At 40.2% G+C, this 27217-nt stretch overlaps 1 protein-coding gene across 11 annotated transcripts in view; it reads left to right on the top strand.

Annotated features, from left to right (window-relative positions):
- LOC129469890 (HEAT repeat-containing protein 6-like) overlaps positions 1 to 27217 on the top strand; it is a 78644-nt gene that overhangs the window by 29825 nt on the left and 21602 nt on the right. For 6 of the 11 annotated variants that reach the window (XM_063628670.1, XM_063628672.1, XM_063628676.1 and 3 more), the window contains 4 exons: positions 1041 to 1165; positions 2598 to 2656; positions 15139 to 15221; positions 21585 to 21658. In XM_063628670.1, the coding sequence (XP_063484740.1) occupies positions 1041 to 1165; positions 2598 to 2625 (153 nt within the window). In that variant the 3' untranslated portion in view covers positions 2626 to 2656; positions 15139 to 15221; positions 21585 to 21658. Of the gene's footprint in view, positions 1 to 1040; positions 1166 to 2593; positions 2657 to 15138; positions 15222 to 21584; positions 21659 to 27217 lie in introns of all 11 variants that reach the window. The other 5 variants (XM_063628674.1, XM_063628669.1, XM_063628673.1 and 2 more) reach the window with 5 other exon arrangements.

Below are 27217 nucleotides of genomic sequence, written 5' to 3'. Positions count from 1 at the left end.
ATCTGATTTCTTTAATTGCTACTAAAATGTGGTCATGTGCCAGGCATGGTGGCTCATGCCTGTAATCCCAGCACTTTGGGAGGCCGAGGCGGGTGGATTGCTTGAGCTCAGGAGTTTGAGACCAGCCTGGGCAACTTGGCGAAACCCTGTCTCTACAAAAAATTTTAAAAATTAGCCAGGCATGGTGGTATGCACCTGTAGTCCCAGCTATTTGGGAGGCTGAGATGGGAGGCTCACTTGAGCCTGGGAGGTGAAGGTTGTAGTGAGCAGAGATCACTACAGCCTGGGTGGCAGAGCCAGACACACACACACACACACACACACTCTCTCTCTCTCTCTATATATATATATATATAGTGTTATACATATAGTTTTATATATATAACTACAAGCATTACTGTATATATACCATATATATAAATGAACTAAGGCATTACCATATATATATATATATATATAGTATTTATTTTTAATTTTTAATTAGCACACTGCCTGGGACCTTTGGCACCCAATAAATGCTTAAATTAATGAATGATCTAATAAAAATGAAATGGGACATTACTAAGTGGTAGTCATCATTTAGAAAGCTGACATAGTTTTTACTAAGAAGGAAATAATGTCCTGTTTCCCTCTTACTTGTGACATTTATCTCACTGAGTGGTGTGTAGTACATAGGATGTGTTTTGGAAATGCATTTATTTTTCAGAACATTATTTCCTGAGATGGAAATCAACTAAGCACAGAATTCACAGATAACTGTCCCAGGCCATCTTATATATTCGATGTTCATAAGAGCAAAATCCGTAGGCTCCTCGGGTGTCCATGGCACATACCAAAATCATGGGAGCTTCCCCCGAGATTTTTTTGAGTGTCAAAATTGTAAAATACAAGAAGAACAGTAAATTGATTGGGTAGATGAATTTTTATTTCCAAGTAGAAATGTGCATGAAGGCTTGTAGCTTTATCTGAAAATAAGTTTGAGAATTTCAAAGGTAGCATGACCTGCTAAAGTAACTGCAGCGTTTTGTTTTGTGTTATAGGATGTCATATTTGTTGCAGATGCAGCAAATGCAATGTTGATGTCACTTGAAGACAAGTCTCTAAATGTTCGAGCCAAGGCAGCCTGGTCCCTGGGCAACCTGACAGACACTGTGATTATCAACATGTAGGTGACTGAGCTTGCTTTTCCCAGCTGACTTCTGAGATTGAGGGCCCAAGAGAATGTCGTCGGTCCCTACCATGAAAGTATCAGCAGTAGTTCCCGCATATTATGCAGTCTTCCTGCTTTGTTTTGTTTGATATTCCTTCAGAAAATAAAATTAATAAGCTGTTCTTAATATATATTAGGAATATATTAAGACATATATATGACATGACATATATAAGACATAATATCAGACATATATATTATATAAGACATACAAGACATTATATATAAGACATATATATTAACACATATAAGACAAAAAAACTGTATGTTGATATAAGTAATATGTCCACATTATAGAAAACATAAAAGCAAAACCTTAGTAATGGTTACTGTACTTCTGCATTTAAAAAATTTCTTAAAGTAGTATATTCACAGGCTAAAAAAAAATCCAGATAGTACAAAGTAGCATTTAGTGTGAAGCCTTTCTTCTACCCTGACACCTTAGTTCCCCTCCCCAGAGGTAGCTGGTTATTCATGTGCAAGTGTCCTGCTTTTTGTCACTTCACCATATAAGCGACATGTAAAATTTGTAAGCATTCTCTTTTATTGACTTGTTAGAAATCCTTATTTATGATTACATAATTATCACTGTGTGATGATTATTTAACCATTTTTCTATTACTGAACATTTGTTTTAGGCTTTAGGCTTGTAGGCTTTTATATTCAGTGAATATTTTTGTGCATGAAATCTGCATTTTGAGATTTTTTTTTTTTTTGAGACAGAGTCTTGCTCTGTCACCCAGGCTGGAGTGCAGTGGCGCAATCTCGGCTCACTGCTAGCTCCGCCTCCCGGGTTCATGCCATTCTCCTGCCTTAGCCTCTCCGAGTAGCTGGGACTACAGGTGCCCGCCACCACGCCCGGCTAATTTTTTGTATTTTTAGTAGAGACGGGGTTTCACCGTGGTCTCGATCTCCTGACCTTGTGATCCGCCCGCCTTGGCCTCCCAAAGTGCTGGGATTACAAGCGTGAGCCACCACGCCCGGCCTAAAGCACAGATATAATAGGGTCTAAGGGCAAGAAGGAGTTTGGGTGGATGTGGCGATAATGAGCCTTGGAGGAAGGAGGAAGAAATCACAGTTCTCTTGTCATTTTTCCTTTTAACTTGTCATCTCTAGAGAATGCTGTATTAGGGTCAGTCTGTTTGAAAAATTTCTGTTTCCTAGTATTCTTAAGTCATTTCAGGTTTCAAAGGGAAACAGGTTGGCATATAGTGGTATTGAGTACTTGCGGCTCTTCTTCCCAGGCGTCTGAAGAAGAACGATGGCGGGGCGGGTTCTTCCTTATAGCAGAAGTTATGTGGACACAGCATACTGCTTATGATACTTGGGTAAATGTTAGTGGGCAGAATAAATCACTTTCATGATTTGTCTCTTTATTCTCAGACAGAAGCATTAAAATGCGTGGCTCAGGCTAGCAAGAAGAGATCACTGGCAGATTTTGAAAAGGTGAGCATGATATTGGGTTGGTGTGGAATGTGAGTGGAAGAGAGGGATGTTTAAGTACTTCAAAACACACTTTTAAAAATAATTATAATTTCAAAAGAAGTTGCAAATGATTCCATGTATCCTTCACCTCGGACAGTATTAAAACCAGGAAATGGTTAAGCACTTTTGTACAGTGAAACTTACTGAGTTGATATAAAATATATATTATTTATACATTTCTATTTCAAAAGTTCTTTCTGTCCTTTTTTCACTCTGATTTTTCACAACACACCTGTTTATTATCTGCATTTTATGGTTAAGGGAACTGGGATTCAGGAGGACACTCAAAGTCACACAGCATAGGGTCAGAGTTTGACTCTAGGCCTAGTGCTTGCTCCATATGACACAGTTGTAGGCATTCCTTCATCTCCAGAAATACCAGGTCTGCTTCTCCTCTGTGGACAGAAGGGAAGTCTTTTTTTTTTTTTTTGAGACGGAGTCTCGCTCTGTCACCCAGGCTGGAGTGCGGTGGCGTGATCTCGCCTCACTGCAAGCTCCGCCTCCCGGGTTCACGCCATTCTCCTGCCTCAGCCTCTCCGAGTAGCTGGGACTACAGGCGCCCGCCACCACGCCCGGCTAATTTTTTTGTATGTTTAGTAGAGACGGGGTTTCACTATGTTGGCCAGGCTTGTGTTGAACTCCTGGCCTCGTGATCCATCTGCCTCAGCCTCCCAAAGTGCTGGGATTATAGGCATGAGCCACTGTGCCCCGCCGAAGACAATGATTATGTATGTATGTATGTATGTATGTATGTATGTATTTATTTATTTTGAGACGGAGTCTTGCTCTGTCGCCCAAGCTGGAGTGCAGTGGCGTGATCTCGGCTCACTGCAAGCTCTGCGTCCCGGGTTCACACCATTCTCCCGCCTCAGCCTCCCGAATAGCTGGGACTACAGGCACCTGCCACCACGCCCGGCTAATTTTTTGTATTTTTAGTAGAGACGGGGTTTCATTGTATTAGCCAGGATGGTCTCGATCTCCTGACTTCGTGATCCGCCTGCCTCAGCCTTCCAAAGTGCTGGGATTACAGGCGTGAGCCACCATGCCCGGCCCAAAGACAAGTATTAATCCCATTTCATCTTAGAACTTTTTCTTAAATTTTCATGCATTAGGGTTTTCTCAAGAATGTACTGTCCTCCTGAAAACTCTTATTTGCCTATATATTATACTTTACATCTTCAACTCATTTACTAATAAGTTGTTAGATTTAACCCAGTGTCTTCCTTGTAATTTCCTTCTCTCCACAACTAGTGTACTTTTTATGCTTTCTTGATGTTAATGAAGATTAGTAAAGGGTACTAGGTACAATTTTAAAAATTTAAGTGAACCCAGCTGATATATTTGCCTTAATTTTATTGCTGACAGACTACATCTAAATATGTGAAAGAAAAAAAGTGATACTCATAACTTCAAAAGTTTAAATTGTATTGAAGATTGTGTTCATTTAAGTTTAATTGTTCCAGTTTACTCACTGGAACACCTGTAATCCCAGCACTTTGGGAGGCCGAGGTGGGTGGATCATCTTAGGTCAGGAGTTCAAGATCAGCATGGCGAAACCCTACCTCTACTAAAAATACGAAAAAAAGAAATTAGCCAGGCATGGTGGGGCACGCCTGTAATCCCAGCTACTCGGGAGGCTGAGGCACAAGAATTGCTTGAACCCAGGAGGCGGAGGTTGCAGTGAGCCGAGATCACGCCACTGCACTCCAGCCTGGGTGAACAGAGTGAGACTGTCTTTTTTTTGTTTTGTTATGGAGTCTCAGTCTGTCGCCAGGCTGGAGTGCAGTGGCGCAATCTTGGTTCATTGCAACCTCCGACTCCCTGGTTCAAGCGATTCTCCTGCCTCAGCCTCCCAAGTAGCTGGGATTACAGGCGTGCCCCACCATGCCTGGCTAATGTTTTTTTTGATATTTTTAGTAAAGACCGGGTTTCACCATGTTGGCCAGGATGGTCTGGATCTCCTGACCTCATGATCTGCCCTGTCAGCCTCTCAAAGTGCTGGGATTACAGGCATGAGCCACCTCGCCTGGCATGAGACTGTCTCAAAAAAAGAAAAAAAAATTGCTCTGGGCGAGGTGGCTCACGCCTGTAATCCCAGCACTTTGGGAGGCTGAGGCCGAAGGATTACCTGAGATCAGGAGTTCAAGACCAGCCTGGCCAACATGGTGAAACCCCATGTTGTCTCTACTAAAAATACAAAAATTAGCCAGGTATGGGGGCGGGCACCTATAATCCCAGGTACTCTGGAGGCTGAGGCAGGAGAATCGCTTGAACCTGGAGGCAGAGGTTGCAGTGATCCAAGATCGTACCATGCACTCCAGCATGGGGGACAGAGCGATAATCTGTCTGAAAAAAATGGAATAATACAAAATTATACTAAGATTCATTCATGTTATTTTTTGTGGCTGCAGTGCCTTCATTTCCACTGTATAGTATTTCATTGTCTGATGTACCAGAATGTATCCACTCTCTTTTTGATGCATGTTTGGATGTGCAGTCTTTTGCTTTATGAAAAGTGCTGCTGTAAAAATCATTATTATCTGTGTCTCCTGATGCATATGTGAAAGGGTTGTTCTAGGAGTGAAATTGCTGGATAATATGTAAATAATAAACATAAGAAAATGTCAAATTCTTTTCCAAAGTAGTTGAATCAACTTATACTCCACCAGCAATGTATAAAGAGTTCTCATTGATCCATATCTTCTCCAACATTTAGGTTTCTCACATTTTACATTTTTTTTGCCAGTGAAATGTGCATAAAATGTATCTTATGGTTTAATCTTTTTTTTAATTCAGTCTTTCTGCTTTTATTCTTTATTCTCTATTGAAAATAATTCGGTTTAGATTTAGACTTAGATTGATAAAATTAAAAAAAAAAGAATTTGGGCTGGGTGTGTTGGCTCACTCCTGTCATCTCAGCACTTTGGGAGACTCAGATGGGTGCATCACTTGAGCTCAGGAGTTCAAGACCAGCCTGGGCAACATGGTGAAAACCCATCTTTATTAAAAAATACAAAAAAATTAGCTTAGCTTGGTGGTTCATGCCAGTGGTCCCAGCTATGGGGGAGGCTGAGGTGGGAGGATGGCTTCAGCTCAGAAGGTCAAGGTTGCAGTGAGCCAAGATTGTACCACTGCACTCCAGTCTGGGCAAAACAGCCAGACCCTGTCTCAAAAAAAAAAAAAAGTTATTTGTTGTTGTTGTTCTGATTACAAAATTAGCACAAATATATTCATTTTCAACCAATATTATGGGCTATAATATGTTTCAGGGTCCTAGGGAAATACATTAGGTAAACAAAACAGGTGAGCCCTTCCCCTCATACAGCTTCCATTCTAGTTTTGGAGATTAACATTAAACAAAGAAGATAACTTTTAATTTCAGATACTGATAAAGTGCCATGAAGGCAAAAAAAACAGAGTAAAATAATAGTGGTTGGTGGAGTTGGGACTCCTTTAGGTTAGATGATCAATGAAGGCCTTTCTGAGGAATTGAATTATGTATGAGCTCTATCTAAGTGATTGAAAGGAGCCAGCCATGTGAAGAAGGCACAGGACGAGTGTCTTAGGCAGTAGGAGCAGGAATTCTAAAGGTCAAGAGGTGGGGAACAAACTGGTCAAAATTAAAGAATAAGAAGAAAGCAAGGCAGGCACACTGGAGCATGCCTGTAATCCCAGTTACTTGGGAGGCAGAGGTGGGAGGATCACTTAAGCCCAGGAGTCAAGACCAGTCTGGGCAACATAGCAAGATCCCATCTCAGAGGAAAAAAAATGTATTAAAATGAAAGCAGGCCAGGCGCAGTGGCTCATGCCTGTAATTCCAGCGGTTTGGGAGGCCGGGGCAGGCAGGTCACCTGAGGTCGGGAGTTGGAGACCAGCCTGACCAACATGGAGAAATCCCATCTCTAATACAAAGTTAGCCAGGTGTGGTGGTGCATGCCTGTAATCCCAGCTACTTGGGAAGCTGAGGCAGGAGAATTGCTTGAACCCGGGAGGCAGAGGTTGCAGTGAGCCGAGATCACACCATTGCACTCCAGCCTGGGAAACAAGAGTGAAAACTCGGTCTCAAAAAAAAAAAAAAGTAGAACTCACCCTTAATCCAACCATCCAGAGATAACCATGTTAACATTTTTTTGTTGTTGTTTATTTGTTTTTTGAGATGGAGTTTTGCTCTTGTCTCCCAGGCTGGAATTCAATGGTGCAATCTCGGCTCACCACAACCTCCACCTCCCAGGTTCAAGCGATTCCTCTGCCTCAGCCTCCCAAGTAGCTGGAACTACAGGTGTGCACCACCACGCCCGGCTAATGTTTTGTATTTTTAGTAGAGTCGGGCATTCACTGTGTTGGCCAGGATGGTCTCAATCTCTTGACTTCATGATCTGCCCGCCTTGACCTCCCAAAGTGGTGGGATTACAGGTGTGAGCCACTGTGCCCAGCCACCATGTAAACATTTTGATGCAAGTTCTTTTTTTTTTTTTTTTTTTTTCCTGAAATGGGATTCTTGCTCTGTTGCCCAGGCTAGAGTTGCAATGGTGTGATCTGAGCTCACTGCAACCTCCACCTCTCAGGTTCAAGCAATCCTCCTGAGTAGCTGGGATTACAGGTGCACAGCCATGCTCAGCTAATTTTTGTATTCTTAATAGAGATGGGGTTTCACCATGTTGGCCAGGCTAGTTTCCAACTCCTTACCTCATGATCCGTCCGCCTCGGCCTCGCAAAGTGCTGGGATTACAGGCATGAGCCACCATACCCAGCCACTGACACAAGTTCTTGCACACATTTCTCTATGCATCTTTGGTATTCCCCCCTATTTTCTGGTGAGTTAAATGGTAAGATGTCTTTTTATTTTATTCATGGTTACTTTTTTGTAGTAATATTAAATAATAATATGTGAATGTTGTATGAAAGTTTATTGTGGCTTTATTCATGAATTGTAACATACTTACATTCTGCTTTGTAGCCACAATTACTATTACTATGCTTATTTTTCTTTACAAGTCTAAATATTAACTATTAGTCCTTTCACCTCACAAATTCCAAATCAAAAGTGTTTTTTTCTTATTAAAGAAAAAAGTTGGTTGCCTGGATGATATCTTCAGGTATATTTTTCTTATGTTTATGTAAAATACATATAACAAAATTTACCATCTTAATCATTTTTTAAAATTTATTTATTTTTTTTCGAGACAGAGTCTTGCTCTATCGCCAAGGCTGGAGTGCAGTGGTGCAATCTTGACTCAGCACAACCTCCGCCTCCTGGGTTCAAGCGATTCTCCTGCCTCAGCCTCCTGAGTAGCTGAGATTACAAGCGCCCACCATCACACCTAGCTAATTTTTATATTTTTAGTAGAGACAGGGTTTCGCCAGGCTGGTCTCGAACTGCTGACCTCAGGTGATCTGCCCATTCCAGTGAATCCACAGAAAATTTTAGGATGCTGGCAAGCAAGTGATTGAAATGATGTGAAGTCTTTTATTTTTCTTTTATTTTTTGTATGTGGCAAGAACTTCTGTGAAATTCATTTCCTCTATCAGAATTTGGCTCTTCCTTGCTTCCACGACTCTGCTATTTATTTGCCCCTGTTATAATACATATATAGTAAAGGGAGTAAAACAAATTTAAAATAAAAACATATTAAATTATAAAATATATTCCTATTTTTATAAAATGTAGAAAGGATATATGACTTCTGATTGAGATGTTAAAGTGAGCTCAACTTCAACACAATTCCTCTGCCTCAAACATGTAGCAATAAATAAGTAAATGTTTAAAAAGGAAAAACATATGACTAAAAATAGAAGAGAGGCCAGGCATGTTGGCTCACACCTGTAATCCTAGCACTTTGGGAGGCTGAGGCAGGTGGATCACCTGAGGTCAAGAGTTTGAGACCAGCCTGACCAACATGGCGAAACCCCATCTCTACTAAAAATTAGCTGGGCGTGGTGGCACATACCTGTAATCCCAGCTACTCGGGAGGCTGAGGCAAGAGAATCACTTGAACCCAGGAGGCGGAGGTTGCAGTGAGCCGAGATTGTGCCACTGCACTAGAGCCTGGGCGACAGGGCGAGACTCAATCTCAAAAAAAAAATAAAATGAGAAAGCTCTAGTGGCAAGTGAGGCTCACAGTGAGACTCCGGCTCTTAGTGGAGAATCAGTGTTTGCTGGGACTTTGACTTCTTTCTGTAAAACAGATCCTTAGGAGAACTCCATGGCAGAGATGCCTGGAGCTGGGAGTATTCCTCAAAGCGGAGGTCCAGGATGGGTGTTAGTCTGTGAAAGCAGGCTGATAAAAGGTTTGACTGTCTGGGACTATTGCTTTGTAAGAAAGGGCCTAGTGAGGGTGAGGGAGAAAAACATGACTTTTTGACTAAAAACAGCAAAGTAATCTGTCTGCTCAAGTGACTGAATCTGTAATATTAGTGTATCAGCACAGAAGGTTGGAAACACTATGAAGTCCTAGATCTTGATTAAAGGGCTCTGGAGGAACAAGTGGAGCCAACTGCACATCTTCTAGATAGAGTAAGAGAAAGAAAAGGGAGAGATTTAAAAAGTAAGAAGGCAGCCGGGAATGGTGGCTCACGCCTGTAATCCCAGCACTTTGGGAGGCTCGAGGTGGGCGGATCACAAGGTCAGGAGATCGAGACCATCCTGGCTAACACGGTGAAACCCCATCTCTACTAAAAATACAAAAATTTAGCCGGGCGTGGTGGCAGGCACCTGTAGTCCCAGCTACTTGGGAGGCTGAGGCAGGAGAATGGTGTGAACCCAGGAGGCGGAGTTTGCAGTGAGCCGAGATCATGCCACCGCACTCCAACCTGGGCGACAGAGCGAGACGCCATCTCAAAAAAAAAAAAAGACAAAACCTTAACTTTTCATTCAAAGATACTGAAAAACTTAATGCTAAGAAAGGAATGACAGATCACATTTGAGAAGATAATAACTGAACATTTTCTAGAATTCAGACCGGGACGGTGGCTCACACCTGTAATCCCAGCACTTTGGGAGGTTGAGGTGGGTGGATTGCTTGTGCCCAGGAGTTCAAGACCAGCCTAGGCAACATGACAAAACCCTATCTCTACAAAAAATTAGCGGGATATTGTGGTGCTTGCCTGTAGTCCTAGCTATCCAGGAGGCTGAGGTGGGAGGATCACCTAAGCCTGGTGGTTGAAGCTGCAGTGAGCCAAGATTGCACCACTGCACTCTAGCCTGTGTGACACAGTGAGACCCTGTCTCAAAAAAAAAAAAAAAAAATTACTAAAGGATATGCCTCTGCAAGAAGAAAAGTTAATCCAGAAGGAAAGTGTGGGCATCAAGAAGCAAAAGGTAGTTTCTATAGTGGGAGCAGTGTTTGACTAAAGTAATGTGACCATAGGAATTAATTTAACAGGTCAGTAAGTTTAAATTATTTATTGACTCAGTAAACCCTTTTTTGTGATGGAAGGCCAAAATAAATTTTTTTTTTTTGAGATGGTCTCACTACAATGGCATGATCATGGCTCACTGCAGCCTCAACCTCTGGGGCTTCAGTGATCCTCCTGCCTCAGCCTCCCAAGTAACTGGGACTACAGGCATGCTCCACCACACCCAGCTAATTTTGTTTTATTTTTTCTTTTTGGTAGAAATGGGGTTTTGCCATGTTGCCCAGGCTGGTCTCGAACTCCTGGCCTCAAGCAATCCTCCTTCTTTGGCCTCTCAAAGTGCTGGGTTTAGAGGTGTGAGCCACTACGCCTGGCCTGAAATGATTTTTTTTTTTTTTTTTTTTGGAAACAGGGTCTCACTCTGTCACCCAGGCTGGCATGCAGTGGCACGATATTGGCTCACTGCAACCTCTGCCTCCTGGGTTCAAGTGATTATCCTACCTCAGCCTCTCAAGCAGCTGGGATTACAGGTGTGCACTACCACATCTGGCTAATTTTTGTATTTTTAGTAGAGATGGGGTCTTACCATGTTGGCCAAGCTGGTCTTGAACTCCTGACCTCAAATGATCCATCTGACTTGGCCTCCTAAAGTGCTGGGATTACAGGTGTGAACCACTGTGGCCGGCCCCAAAATAAAAATTTATTTTTGTTTTTGTTTTTCCCGAAATAAAAATTTAAACCAAGACAAAAATGTAACGAGTGATGTTATTTGTACATTTTTGCAGATCTCTTTAATGTTTGTCTTAATAGAAGTCAGCTGGATTCTCATATATGCTTCTGTGTTCAGTATGTCGCAGTGTTTTCTGGGTTGAAGTACCCGAAGAAAATTCAACCTCACACAGACAAGTAGTTGGGAAAGGGATTATTTTAATAGCTTTTTCACTTGAAAGCTTAAATGTTTTCTGTTACAACAAATACCGAGTTGTTTTTCTTGAAGTGACAGGGTTACTTCATTTTTGAGAAAATGTCTGCCACATACCCACATCCGTAGATCCGTGGTTGTCTATCAGTTATTCTTGCAAATAAAAATGGTGCTCCCTGAGAAAAGTAGCTGGTTAAGCCCAACTCAAAGAATTACAATGTCTTTCCATGAGACAACTCTTGTACTTCTGTGTGTGGAAGTGTTTTATGCATGCTTCCCATGTTATCACAACTTTTAAAAGATGTGTATTCATAGGTCAAGGATTTATAAAATTAACAATTTTTATTTTCTCATCTGGGGCAATCTTAAGTGAAACTGGCTTTTTCTGTGAGTGCATGATGAAGAATACAGTGACTACTGGGACAGTTTGATAACACTGCCTAGATTCATACTAAGACACCAGCTCTTTTTACCCATCATCAGTTTTGTACCATTAATGCAAATGTCAATCAATTGAGAACAATTTGTAGTATTATTATAAAAATAGCTTTAACCTTTCAGACCCTTGAAAAGGCCTTGGGGAACATACTGTGAGAAGTGCTGCCCTAAATAGTAATAGTGAGAGAGGACCTGTCTGATGGTCCTCTCTTCACATTCCCCAGGAAGAGAGACATAGCTGCAGACATTTAGAGTAGACATAAAGTTAAGTGTGTCGCTTTAAAATCAAGAGTAACTACTAAAAAAGCCAGACACATCTATAGTTTTCAAATTAGCACAGCTAGAAACAAGAATATAGAAATCAATTCAATAGAAGGAAGGAAGAGACTCAGAAAAAGGGATAACATCTTGGGTGTGATGGCTCATGCCTATAATCCCAGCTGAGGTGGGAGGACCTGGGCAACACATAGTGAGACCCTGTCTTTACAAAAAATATAAAAAATTAACCAGATGTGCTGGTGCACAACTAAAGTCCCAGCTGCTTGGGAGGCTGAGATGGGAGGATTGCTTGAGCCCAGGAGATTGAAGCTGCAGTGAGCTGTGATTGTGCCAGTACATTCCAGCCTGGATGACAGAGACCTTGTCTCGTTTTAATACAACAATGGGCAAAAGAAGTTCAAGAAAGGAAATCAGAAATCTCATGAGTATAAAAAATCTCATGAGTATAAAACAAAAAAAAAAAGGAAGAGAAGCAAAATTCTTACAAATTTGGCAGTGTACTAAAATAGTATATGAGGCTGGGTGCAGTGACTCACACCTGTAATCCCAGCACTTTGGGAGGCCAAGGCAGGTGGATCATCTGAAGTCTGGAGTTCGATACCAGCCTGGCCAACATGACAAAACCCTGTCTCTACTAAAAATACAAGAAATTGGCTGGGCATAATCCCAGCTGCTCGGGAGGCTGAAGCAGGACAATCGCTTAAACCCAGGAGGTGGAGGTTGCAGTGAGCCGAGATCGCGCCATTGCACTTCAGCCTGGGCAAGAAGAGTGAAACTGTCCCAAAATAAATAAATAATAAAAATAAAATAATATACAATAGACAAGGAGGATTTATTCTGGAATGCAATAATTTCTTTTTTTTTTTAGGGGCAGAGTCTTGCTCTATCGCCCAGGCTGGAATGCAGTGGCAAGGCCTTTGCTTACTGCAATCTCAACCTCCTGGGCTCAAGCTATCCTCCCACTACCTCAGCCTCTCCAGGAGCTGGGACTACAGGCACATACCACCCACTAACAATTATCACCTGGCTAATTGAATTTTTGTATAATTTTTTGTAGAGACAAGGTCTCACTTTGCTACCCAGGCTGGTCTTGAATTGGACTCAAGTGATCCTCTTGCCTTGGCTTCTCAAAGTGTTGGGATTACAGGCATGAACAACTGCACCCAGTCCAAGAATTTAATTCTTTGAAAATATTTACACTTTTTTTGCTCAAAATTCTCCTATGGCAAAAATACAGAGTTCTGCCCTGAGGGCCTTTGCACCTCTGGTTCCTTCAGCCTAGCATGGACTTTCTTTTTTTTCAGAGACAGACTCTCATTCTGTCACCCAGGCTGGAGTGCAGTGGTGTAGTCACAGCTCATTGCAGCCTCGAACTCCTAGACTCAAGTGATCCTCCTTCCTCACCCTCCCAAATTGCTGGGATTACACACATGAACCACCATTCCTGACCTTGTACTTTGTTTGTTTGTTTTTTTGGAGTCTCGCTCTGTCGCCCAGGCTGGAGTGCAGTGGTGCGATCTCAGCTCACTGCAATCTCCACCTCCTGGGTTCAAACAGTTCTCCGGCCTCAGCCTCCCAAGTAGCTGGGACTACAGGCGTCCACCATCACGCCTGGTTAATTTTTGTATTTTTAGTAGAGACAGGGTTTCACTCTATTGGCCAGGTTGGTCTCCAACTCGTGACCTCAGGTGATCCACCCACCTCAGCCTCCCAAAGTGCTGGGATTACAGGAGTGAGCCACTGAGCCCGGCCTATCTATCTGTCTGTCTGTCTGTCTGTCTATTTATTTTTGAGACGGAGTCTCACTCTGTCGCCCAGGCTGGAGTGCAGTGGTGTGATCTCGGCTCACCGCAACCTCCGCCTCCCGGGTTCAAGCGATTCTCCTGCCGCCTGGCTAATTTTTTGTATTTTTGGTAGAGATGGGGTTTCACTGTGTTAGCCAGGATGGTCTCGATCTCCTGACCTCGTGATGTGCCTGCTTCGGCCTCCCAAAGTGTACTTTGTTTTTTTTTTCCTTTTGGGAGTCTTGCCCTGTCACCCAGGCTGGAGTGCAGTGGTGTGATCTCAGCTCACTGCAATTTCCATCTCCTGGATTCAAGCAATTCTCCTGCCTCAGCCTCCCAAGTAGCTGAGACTACAGGTGTGCACTACCACGCCTGGTTAATTTTTGTATTTTTGTTTGAGACAGGGTTTCACTATGTTGGCCAGACTGGTCTTGAACTCCTGACCTCAGGTGATTCACCCACCTCAGCCTCCCAAAGTGCTGGGATTACAGGCGTGAGCCACCACGCCCAGCCCTTATACATCTTTTATTGCAACCTTAGTTATAAACAAAGTAGAAGTATTTATTTTTATTTTATTTTATTTTGAGATAGAGTTTCACTCTTGTTGCTCAGGCTGGAGTGCAATGGTGTGATCTTGGCTCACGGCAACCTCTGCCTCCTGGCTTCAAGTGATTCTCCTGCCTCAGTCTCCCAAGCAGCTAGGATTACAGGCGCCCGCCACAACACCCAGCTAATTTTTTGTATTTTTAGTAGGATGGGGTTTCACCATGTTGACTAGGCTGGTCTTGAACTCCTGACCTCAGGTAATCCACTGGCCTCGGCCTCCCAAAGTGCTGGAATTATAGGCGTGAGCCACCGCGCCAGTCCTATTTATTTTTTTTGAGATGGTGTCTCAATCTTTTGCCCAGGCTGGAGTGCAGTGGCGTGATCTCAGCTCGCTACAACCTCTGCCTCCCAGGTTCAAGCGATTCTCCTGCCTCACCCTCCTGAGTAGCTGGGACTACAGGCACGCACCCCCGTGCCCGGCTAATTTTTGTGTTTTTAGTAGAGACTATGTTGGCCAGGCTGGCCTCGAACTCCTGACCTCATGATCCACCCACCTTGGCCTCCCAAAGTGTTGGGATTACAGGTGTGAGTCACCGCCAATATTTATTTATTCATTTACTTACTTAACAAGTTAACTTACTTAACATGTCATGCAAGCTGGAGTTCAGTGGCATGATCTCAGCTTACTTCAACCTCCACCTCCCAGGTTCAAGCAATTCTCCTGCCTCAGCCTCTCCCGAGTAGCTGGGATTACAGGCGTGTGCCACCACACTCGGATAATTTTTGTATTTTCAGGGGTTTCACCATGTTGACCAGGCTGGTCTTGAACTCCTAACCTCAAGTGATCCGCCCGCCTTGGCCTCCCAAAGTGCTGATTACAGACGTGAACCACCGCACCCAGCCTAATTGTTAAATTTTAATATGTTGTTGATAGAAATAATATTTAGTTGGTGGAAATTTCTGCCTCATTTTCATCTGTATTTCTTATGTATGATAGAGATTTTTATAATGGAATGTATCTATATTTAGTGTATATCATTGTTGACTGATTATTCTGCCAGTAGAAACTGAAACAAAGAATAAGGTAATAATTTTTACTAAACTTATGAACTTCTTTGCAGTACTTGAAAATGGCAAACAATACCAAAGAATTAGAAGATTGTGAGGAAGGTAATAAACTGGGAGCAATTAACAGCACATTAAGGCAAGTTTTATTTTGGTAGTATTAAGAAAATATCTTATTGATATCAAGAATCAATTTTTTTATGATTTTGGTAAAACATTTTTGTACCCATTAAAGTTTTAACTAATATATTTTTAAAAGGAAGAAGAAGTTTTTCTTTATCCTAAATAATTTCTTTTTTTTTTTTTTTGAGACGGAGTCTTGCTCTGTCACCCAGGCTGGAGTGCAGTGGCACGATCTCAGCTCACTGCAAGCTCCGCCTCCTGGGTTCACGCCATTCTCCTGCCTCAGCCTCCCCAGTAGCTGGGACTACAGGTGCCCGCCACCACGCCCAGCTAATTTTTTTGTATTTTTAGTAGGGACGGGGTTTCACCGTGTTAGCCAGGATGGTCTTGATCTCCTGACCTCGTCATCCGCCAGCCTCGGCCTCCCAATCTTTATCCTAAATTTCATAATAGCTTTGCCTCTTCTTGGCTGATTTATCCTTAAATTTCTAGAATGTATCATCCATAGTAAATCTTTTAAAAAGTAGAAATTTACAAGATTGTTCAGCTAACAGGGTTTATGGATCCATTTTTCCTGATTACTATGGAAGAAGGGGCTTGAACTCCTAAATCTTTTTAAATAGTGATTGAGTCTGGATGTTACATTTTGAATGATAAAAGTTATTAGCCTGTTAAATTTCATAGATTTTTTTCTGTTAACTTTTCCTTATTTGTTCTAAACAGAAACCAGCATAAACAATATATAAATGGCCTCAAATTGTGTAGTATAAAATGACTAGACATAATCAGTAGTTGGGAATGAGGTATTTCAGAAATTCCTTTACATTCCCATTTGATTAGATTTGTATTTATGATCTGGGCATGGTGGCTCATGCCCGTAATCCCAGCACTTTGGGAGGCTGAAGTGGGCAGATCACCTGAGGTCAGGAGTTTAAGACTAGCCTGGCCAACATGGTGAAACCCCGCCTCCACTAAAAATACAAAAATTAGCCAGGCGTCGTGGCGGGTGCCTATAATCCCAGCTACCTGGGAGGCTGAGGCAGGAGAATTGCTTGAACCTGGAAGGTGGAGGTTGCAGTGAGCTGAGATCACACCATTGCACTCTAGCCTGGGTGACAAGAGCGAGACTCTGTCTCAAAAAAAAAAAAAAGATTTGTATTGATGTACCATAATTGCTAATGACTCAGTATAAGTTACCAATTTTATTTATTGAAGACAAAATTTAATATAGGAAAATAAAAGATAATAAACACCCACATATATATCCTCCATTTCAAATAAATAATCCTCCATTCCAAGTAAATAAATATTAACATTTTTTGCCATATGTTTTAAGGAACAAGAAACATCACAGATAAATTTAAAATCCCTTATGCTCTATTCCCAATCCAGTAGAGGTAACTATTATCATGAATTTGGTGGTGTATATCCAGTCTGTTTTTGTTTTTGTATATTTATATGTATAAATAAGATAGTTTTATTTTGTGTATATGGTTTTATTTTTCTTTTATATAAATGATATATCCTATATTTAACATTCTGCAACTTTTTTCATTGTACATTTTGATTTCTATATCTGTCCATGTTGAAACACAGATTTATTCTTTTTACTGATGAATGATTTTCATCATATAAATATAGCATATTTTACTTAGCTGTTCTCCTATTGATGGATGTTTAGCTATTTCCAATTATTTACTTTTACAAACATGCCACCTTGAGCATTCCCAAATTTTTTTTCACATTAGAAGTAAAATTGTTGAATCTTAGGATTGTCTTTTTATACCCATTCTTGATATTGCCTGATGACAATATCAAGTACTTGGTGTGAATGTATACTGACTCCAGTGCTGACAGCTTGTGTCATTCTCTACATCCTTACCAAAGTTGATAATGTTTGATGAGTGTGAAATAGTACCTCATTTTTATTTTATACTTTGTAATTACTAGTGGATTTGAGCATTTTTTATTTATTGGACATTTGAGTTTCTTATTCAACAAATGAATGTCTACAATGTGCCAAGCACTGTTCTAGGGTACTAGGAATCCAGTAGTGTAACTGATAAAATTTCCGCCCTCGTGTAACTTGATCCTTGTCAGAGGAAATAACACGATAAACAAGTAAAATATATGAGAAATAAGTAAGTAAAATGATGATGAATGCTAGGGAAAACAGACAGGGAAGAACAAAGAGAGCTAGGAGTGAGAGAGTGGCACTGTTTTAAATTGGGTGGTCCGAGAAGACCTAAGTGATAATATGACATTTGAACAAATTGCTGAAGATGGTGAAGGCATGAGTCATACTATGGTTGGCTGGGGGTTGAGCATTCCAGGTATATATAAATGTTAGCTGAAAACCCCCATGGCAGGATCATGCCTAGACTTAAACACAATAAGACCAATGTAACTGGAGCACAGTGATCAAGGGCAAAGTAGCAGAAGACAAGGTCAAAAGATGCTAGGGATGGGGCAGAGGTGGGGTGGGTAGAGATCTTGTAGAGCCGTGAAAACAATTATAGTGAGTGTTTGCTTTTAGACTGGGTGGAATAAAAGTCACAGGGAGGTTTTGAACAGAGGAGTTAAGGGCATGTGTTGAGGGAGCCTGATATGTTGCAGAAGCCTTATTACGTGATTATTGTAGTAATCCAAATAAGACATTATGGTGATTTAAACCAGGGTGATAGCAGTGGAAATGATGAGAAGCGGTCAGGTTCTAGATGTATTTTGAAGAGAAAGCTAACAGGATTTGCTGCAGTATTGGATATGTGGTATTGAGAAGATACGAGCTTTTGGATGACTACAAAATTTGGAATTATAAAAGTGGAGTTGCCATTTACTGACCTGTGGACAGCTGCAGGAGGAGCAAGTCTGATACAAAGTTATAGTCAAATTTGGATTTGTTAAGTTTGATCTGCCTGTGAGACATCCACCTGGAGATTTCAGGTAGGCAGTTGGATATACAAATCTGAATTAGGGGAGAGGTCTGGAAGTCAGTCAATGAATAGATGGTGTTTAGCAGCCATAAACCTGAATGAGATCACCAAGGACAGAGTGTAAATAGAGGAATGATCTAGGGACTAGGCTTAAGTCATTACAAGATTTTGGGGTAAATTGCCAGTTTATATTCTTTGTCATTTTTTTCTCCATTGGGTTGGATTTTAAAATTATTACTGATTTGTAAGCATTCTTTATATAATGTGATAATTCTTTGTTGGCTGTGTTGTTAGGACTTGTCCTTTAATTTTGCTTATAGTTTTTTGTTGTTGAACAGAAATTATTCTTTAAACTTAAAAAATTTAAGTATAATACACATATGGTAGAGTAGAAAATTCTTAAGTGTAAAGGTCAATTTAACTTTACAAAGTGAACCCAACTCTATAGCCACCATCGAGGGCATTATACTTGCTGTCCAGATTACCATGTGTACTTTCCTAGTCGTTATCACCTTCCAAAGTTAACCATGATTTTGAGATACTGACAGAGATTGGTTTTAACTGTTTATAAACAGAATGATATAGAACATATTCTTTGGTATCTGGCTTCTCTTTGTTAACATGTGTCTGAGATTCATTCATGTTTTTGGGCATAGTAATGTTTAATTCTTTTTTATTGGCACATAGTATTCTATAGTAAGAATGTGCCATGTTTCCATTCTGCTCTTGATAGCTTATACTTTGGGGCCATTTCAGAAATGTTTTGGTGGATACAGCTGGACATGGTGGCTCATGCCTGTAATCCTGGTACTTTGGGAGCCCAAGGCAGGAGGATTGTGTGAAGCCAGGAGTTCCAGATCAGCCTGGGCAACAAGTGAGATCCTGTCTCTACAAAAAAATTTCAAAAAAAAATAGCCAGGTGCAGTGGCATGGGCCTATAGTCCCAGCTACTTGAGAGGCTGAGGCAGGAGGATCACTTTGTGGTCATGAGTTTGAGACTGCAGTGAGCTATGATTGTGTCACTGTACTCCCCAGCCTGAGTGACAAAGTGAGACACTATCTGTAAAAAAATAAAAAATAAATTTGGTGCATACATATGTATATTTTTATGGAGAATATACCTAGGAATGAGATTAGGTACTGCCAAATTGTTTTCTAAAATTGCTACCAAATTATATTGCTACTAGCAGTGTATCAGTTATCTGTTCTACAGTGTCTCCAGTGATTGGTACTATGATTTTTAAACAGCTTTACTTTGAGGTATAATGAAATATGATACACTGCACATAGAGTATGCAGTTTGATGTTTTGACATATGTCCACCCATATAACATCATCACAATTAAAATACCATAGGCTGGGTGTGGTGGCTCATGCCTATAGTCCTAGCACTTCGGGAGGCCAAGGCAGGGGGATCATGTGAGGCCAGGAGTTCGAGACCAACCTGGCCAACATGGTGAAAATACTACTTAAATACTACTAAAAATAAAAAAATTAGCCAGGCGTGGTGGCAGACGCCTGTAATCCCAGCTACTCAGGAGAGTGAGGCAGGAGAATCACTTGAACCCAGGAGGCAGAGGTTGCAGTGAGCCAAGATCGTGCCACTACACTCCAGCCTGGGTGACAGAGTAAAACTGTGTCTCAAAATATATATATATAGACTGGGCGTGGTGACTCACACCTGTAATCCCAGCTCTTTGGGAGGCCAAGACAAGCAGATCACTTGAGCCCAGGAGTTTGAGATCAGCTTTGGCAACGTAGCGAGACCCTGTCTACAAAAATAAATAAATAAATTAGCTGGATGTGTTGGCGTATGTCTGTAGTTCGAGTTACTTGGGAGGCTGAGGGTAGAAGGATCACTTGATCCCAGAAGGTCAAGGCTACAGTGAGCTATGATGTCAGTGCACTCCAGCCTGGGTGCAGTGAGACCCAGTCTCATATATATATATTTATCACTCCCAGAAAGTTTCTCATTCCCTATTCCATCTTTTATGCTCCTCATTTTCCAGTTTGAAGAGTATTTCTTTAACCTCGGGACACTATCTTGAAAGCAAGTGCTGAGTTAAGCCTGAGAAATTCTCGTGCAAATAGTGTTGCATCCATCTTCAAACTGACGTTTAGAAAAGCTGAAGTAGATAACCTCTGAGGTCCCTTCTAACTCATTTATAAATCAAACCGAACCAGCTTTATTAGCATTAGATGCACGTTCGATGTTTTTTGGGGCTTAGGCATGGATTTACTGTGGTTTTAGGAAGGGGTTAGGTGAAAGAATCAGCAAAGCCTCTTAAATGAGGATGCTCAAAGAAGAAAGTTCCTGAAAGTCAGTCATATTGTTAACAAGAAAATAGGAATTTACATCACTGTTGATTTGTTCTTCACTACTTTCAACATAGGATCTATTTTATTAAACACAAGTTCCGTTAACATCATTTTAGCTGTAATTAGGCATTATTGTTTGTGGCATCACGTATTTCAGTTGAGTCAACTATGATACAACATTTTTGTTAATTTTTATTACATACTCCCACAGGGAAAAAAGTTCCACAGTAAGTCGAACTGGAAAAATGTATTGATAAAGTTGATGTAGTACAGCCAAGCTTATACACTTCTTTGTAGTGGCTTCTCAAATACAAAACAAATTCTTTTTATGACAGTACCACATTTAGGAATTACCTGATTTTTACCTTTATATACCTGATTTATACAGTTTTTTTGTACCTTGTTTTTTCCTTTTGTGTTATGAATAAAGAGGGTAGCAAAATGATGCTTGTCTGATAGATCCTACCATCATGAGGATTCAGTACAGAAAAGGCCTGAATAAGGGTTCAAGTTAATGTAGATCAAAGTTGATTTCAATGAATGTAGTTGTTCCTTATCAGTTCTTCAAGTTAGAAATCTTGATCATAGATTGTGTTAAATGTTAACTAGGCTGTGAAATGAATGATACACCATGATAAAAGTGGCATCATTGTAACCAGTGAATACCATATTGGATGGGAGATTAAAGAAATACAGTTATTGGTATTTTAGATCTTGTAAGTATAGAAGCAATTTAAATTAAAAGAATTCTGAAAGTAAATTTAATTACTTCAGGAAAAAATACATTTACCATTTTAATTTCTAAGTTAATTGAAAAGTTTAGCTTGAGTTTTGTGTTTAACTACGTTATATGTATTTATAAATTAATTTCTAGTCAAAATAATTATTGACTAGTCCTAATAATTCAGTGTAGTTAAGAAATATAAATTACTCAAGGAAATTAATATATATATTTTCATATAACTTGTTTTTTATCATTCCTTCATGTAATCACTAATAGCAGAATTGTGACATCATCTAATCTTTAACTGACCTCAGAGTATCTATTTTAATTACACTAGAATACAGTGTTAAAATTTTCAGCTCCGAATTTAATAATATTTCTTTTTTATTCCTCCTTCCCATAGTAATCAAAGCAAAGAAGCTTTCATTGACTGGGCAAGATATGATGATTCACGGGATCACTTTTGTGAACTTGATGGTAATGCAATAAACCATTATAATTAAATTATTTTAACCTTAACCCTTTTATAAGACATTTTAATCAATGAAAATATAAACTGAATTATAGCTTCAGTACTGGATTTTGCTATGTAGACCTTATTATTCATAATGGCATTTATTGAGAGCCTATGTTCCAGGCCCTGTGTTAAGTGCCATCAATACATTATTTCTGGTCTTTGCAGCTGCCTTCATAAGTGTGTATTATTTCATATCTGAGAAAACTGAGTCTGAAAAAGACTAAATAACTTGCCCAAGATCACACAATAGCAAGAGGCTGAGGCAGGATTTGATCCCATATCCGAATCCAAAACCTGTATTCTTTCCATTATGATACACGATCTGCCACGGACCTTCAATTGAAGCCACTTAGTTATAGGTCTGTGAACATTTTGTAAAAATATTTATACTGGAATTCGCTAGAGGTCTTAACAAACTCATGTAAAGATGCTTTCTAATGCTGGGGAGGACTCTAATTCGACTTCTCCACAGCCCTTTTTCCAAGAGTCCCCTGGAATGGTAAAAAGACTGGACACTGTCCACCAGAGTAACCACCACTTCTCTTAACAGAAGGTAACTGCAGTGACTCAAAATTTTTTATCTGTAGGATAATATTCCCAAAGAATTGTGCTGAGTAGGCATAAATCATTCATTTGGTTTCTCTTCACCTTTTTCCTTGGTATTGTTATATTTTTCATAGTGGAAAAGAATTTGGGGATTAAGTATGCATAGTTGGAAATAGTAGTTCTTTAGAACTCTTCAAGCATCTAGAGTGATCTGCTTTCTAAAGTTTTAAAAAAGATTCACAGGTAAAATTGTGCTATAAATCCAGCCCATAGTGGAGTAAGTTAGAGTGAGCTTCTACGATAGTATGGTAAACTGAGAATAATACTGGGAGATGGAATGTTATCTTGGCTTATATGGTTTCAGTAAGGAAATTTTAAAGGAATCTGAGTGAGGTTATACTAAGGGGTAATTAATGAAGTATCTGTCCTCTCTGTGATATAGAGAATTGGTAAAAGTTTTATCAAAGCAAGCCATTGAACCTCTCCTTACTCTCGCATTTGCTCCTTGGTTGCCATTTATATTTGAGTGCTTAACACTCATGGTCATTTATTTCTAAATTGTCCATTTATTTGTTCTTTGATTAAAGTATAAAAGTGCTTATTTAATAGGTTTTCAGATTAATAATTTGTGTGAATATATATTACTCTTATGGTAAATAGGTATTTAATAAAAATACTTAATTGCAGGAAGTACTTGCTATAAATAAATTGATATGTAGATTACCTGCCATCAGTATAAACAGTGTTAACTATTTTTTTTTGAGACAGAGTCTCGCTCTGTCACCCAGGCTGGAGTGCAGTGGCATGATCTCGGCTCACTGCAAGCTCCGCCTCCGAGGTTCACGCCATTCTCCTGCCTCAGCCTCCTGAGTAGCTGGGACTACAGGCACCCGCCACCATGCCCAGCTAATTTTTTGTATTTTTAGTAGAGACAGGGTTTCACTGTGTTAGCCAGGATGGTCTCGATCTCCTGACCTTGTGATCCACCCGCCTCGGCCTCCCAAAGTCCTGGGATTACAGGCTTGAGCCACTGCGCCTGGCCGTGTTAACTATTTTTTAAAATATTAGTTTCTTAAATTGTAAAAAGTAAGAAATATTTTTTAAGAATTTATATGAAATCATCCCCTTAAGATTTTCAAGATTATATTTAAAATCAATTATTTTTATATTATAAAACCATGGTACCTACTAATTGGTTTACCATGACTCTTCTGAGTTGTAATGTTCATATATATTCCAATGGTTTATATGCAGTTTGTTTTTGTTTTGTTTTGTTTTGAGACGGAGTCTCACTGTGTTGCCCAGGCTGGAGTGCAATGGCACAATCTTGGCTCACTACAACCTCTGCCTCCTGGGTTCAAGCAGTTCTCCTGCCTCAGCCTCCCTAGTGGCTGGGATTACACCACCATGTGCAGCTAATTTTTTTTTATTTTTAGTAGAGACAGGGTTTCGCCATGTTGGCCAGGCTGGTCTCGAACTCCTGACCTCAGGTGATCCGCCTGCCTTGGCCTCCCACAGTGCTGGGATTACAGGCATCAGCCATCGTGCCTGGCCTATAGTAGTTTTTAAAATTACTGTCAGGGTAACTTTAGAATCATTGTTTAGTTAATTGCTGTTTCCCAAATTCAGTGGATTAAAACAAAAATATAAAGAATATTCACCCAGTTTACTAGGGAATATATCCATATACCCATTTCCTGCTGTTTTGTTGTTGATAATGACTTCATTTGCATGGAAGATGATCCCTATAGATCAAATAGTAGTTTTTAAAATAATTTAGTAATTTAATATCCTTTAAGGTAAACTGCTTTCCCTACCAGTCTTTTGTTGTTGTTGTTACTGTCTTTATCATGGCTTGCTTCTTGTTCATGTTTCTCCTCAAATCACTTTATCAGAAAAGCCTGCTCTCATCTCGCTATATCAGATAGTAGCCACTATCACTCCCTGTCCCTTTGCTTTGATGGCCCCCACCCTGCCCAAGCACTAACAACTGTCTGACAGTATATGACATATTGAGCGCATCGGTTTCTTGTCAGTCTTCCCCAGCTAGATTGTGAGCTATTTGAGGGCAAGGGCTTTGTTTTTGGTTCACTAATGTATCCCTAGTGTCTAGAATGGTGCCTGGATGTGGTAGATGATTAGTAAATACTTGCTGAATGAACTAGTTGGTTCATAAAAAGCCTAAATAGCATGATAGATTTTTAGTTTTATTTTTTCCCTTAAAATATATTCATTAATAAATTTAATGTTTAAAACAGTAGTTTCTAAATCTGGTTGTGTATCAACATTTCTTGAGAGCTTTATAAACTGTAGCTTCTCCTTGACTGTAAATCATCTTTTAACAGTGAGTTAGTAGCAGTTTGGGGTAGGGTTGGTGATGGAGGGCTTTAAGCTTAATCCTGAGTCTATAATACAGTATTTGTTTATCTGTGACCGTAGCAAAGAGCTTGCACACTAAGTTGTCCTGTATGCTACCATTAATGTTTAAGAGATATATGAGTTAGGAAGTAGGGAGGAAAGTTTAACATCCTAGAAAATGTGGTATGACCTCATAACTCTATTAAATTAGGACAGTGGAAAGGAAATTGAGTTAGAAAAAAATCGTATACTGGAGGCTGGGCATGGTGGCCTGTGCCTGTAATCCCAGCACTTCATGAGGCGGAGGCAGATGAATCACCTGAAGTTAGGAGTTTGAGAGTGGCTTGGCCAACATGGCGAAACCCTCTACTAATACAAAAACTAGCCAGGCATGGTGGTACGTGTCTGTAGTCCCAGCTACGCGGGAGGCTGAGGCAGGAGAATTGCTTGAACCCGGCAGGCAGAGGTTGCAGTGAGCTGAGACCATGCCATTGCACTCCCCGCTGTGCAACAGAGTGAGACTCATCGCAAAAAAAAAAAAAGTATACTTGAGGAGGAAATAACACTAGTTCAACTTCATGAATTCCAAGAATAAGGAATTATGAAGCTGCTTTGTAGAGGCAGAAAGAAAATAAAACTTTTGTGGGGGAGGTCGTAGTAGAGGGCCAAATAATTTAGAGAGAATTATCTGAATGAATGATGCAGCTGTGCAAACTGAGACAAGTTGCAGTTGAGGAACAAATGAAAATCAGTGTCACAGATGGCCCAGGGATAAGGATGGGCACTACCAGCTAGTGTGTTTGTAGAGAACTTGGCCTGTAGATGCTTTCTGCCACACACGTTGCTCACTCTGGATGTCAGTATAGAGCAGAGGTTGGTAAGCTTTTTAAGAAAATGGACTAATGGTAACTATTTTAGGCTTTATAGACTTGACTATGGGGTCTCTGTTGCAATTACTCATCTCTGCCATTATGGTGTGAAAGCAGTATGTAAGCAAATGAACATGGCTGTGTTCCATGAAAACTTTATTTACAAAAATAAGCAGCAGGCCAGATTTGGCACACAAGCTGTAGTTTGCAAACTCCTTGTTATAGGTTAACAAAACCCACTCTTTTGATGATTTGAAAAAGTATTACAAGATTTTTTTTAAAAGTATTGATTGAACTAAGGGAATAAACATTAAGAACATTGAAAATGTAGCTTTTACTTAAGTAGTTATAAAAATTGATGTAATTGAGCTGTGTGTCGTGGTGAGCACCTGGAGTCCCAGCTACTTGGGAGGCTGAGGCAGGAGGCTTGCTTGAGCTCAGGAGTTCGAGTCCAGCCTGCACAACAAAGTAAGACCACATTTCTTAAAAAAGAACAGTGAAAAACCTGATATAATTGATTTTCCTCTTGAGATTTTTTAGCTCCCTTAAAGTATATTTTAAATCATCATGGTTTAATATCTGAATCATGGTTTTTCTTCTTTATTGGTTATTTGGTTGGTTTTCTTGGGAGAAGAGGTTGGTACTAGTCCAATTTGCACATTTGTAGAGGATTCTGTACACATGTAGTCCTACATGTACACACACATACACAAATTATTTATAAATATGTACATATATATGCGTCAGAGAACATAAATTAATGTTTAATTGTGAAGCTTATATATAATTCAATTTTGCAGATAAATTTATTCAAGAGCAGCTTATGGAGATTAAAACTATACAACTTAGAGATTAAATACTGAATTTTAAGATTTTTTTTTCTTTACTAAAAGCCATACTTTCTTTCTTTCTTTTTTTTTTTTTTTTAAAAAAATAGGCTGTTGCCCAGGCTGGAGTGTAGTGGTGCCATCATAGTTCACTGCAGCCGCCGACTCCTGGGCTCAAGTGATCCTCCCACTTCAGCCTCCCAACCAACTGGGACTAGAGGCCTGTGCCACCATGCCCGTATCAAAAGCCATACTTATACTTCATAATTTGAATTTTTATTTTAAATTAAGATTTTAAAAGTTATTGTTTTTGAGCCCTGAGTCAATCTGTGTTCTTGGACAGTTTTTTCTATCCATCTGTAAATTGTTTTCTTTGCCTTGTTTTTTATAGTGGAGTGTCTTTACAAATTTAGAGCTAGAAATAGAGCCAGTATTCTTATAGTCTGCAAAATCATGTTTCCATTGTCTAAGTTATATACAACCCATTTAATATAGTAAATTGTTAGTTATCCTTGTATTCTTCCTACATCATGAAAGTGCCAGGCGGGTGGATCACCTGAGATCAGGAGTTCGAGACCAGCCTGGCTAAGATGGCATAACCCTGTCTCTACTAAAAATACAAAAAATCAACCGGGCATGGTGGCGAGTCCCTGTAATCTCAGCTACTTGGGAGGCCGAGACAGGATAATTGCTTGAATCCAGGAGGCGGAGGTTGCAGTGAGCTGAGATCTCACATTGCACTCCAGCCTGGGCGACAAAGCAAGACTCTGTCTCAAAAACAAAAGTGCCAGGTAATTCTTGGAAGGCATGGATCAAGATGCTGTTTTGCCCTTGTGATCATGGATAATCCCAGTATGTGGTCATTGACTGTCCAGGGAATACTGTTTACTGACAGGAAAATATACTATCAGGTAATGAA

Source organism: Symphalangus syndactylus, chromosome 20 (assembly GCF_028878055.3).
Source record: "Symphalangus syndactylus isolate Jambi chromosome 20, NHGRI_mSymSyn1-v2.1_pri, whole genome shotgun sequence".
Taxonomy (NCBI): Eukaryota; Metazoa; Chordata; class Mammalia; order Primates; family Hylobatidae; genus Symphalangus; species Symphalangus syndactylus.
Note: the sequence above shows the minus strand (reverse complement) of the source record. Positions and strands in the feature narration are given on the sequence as shown.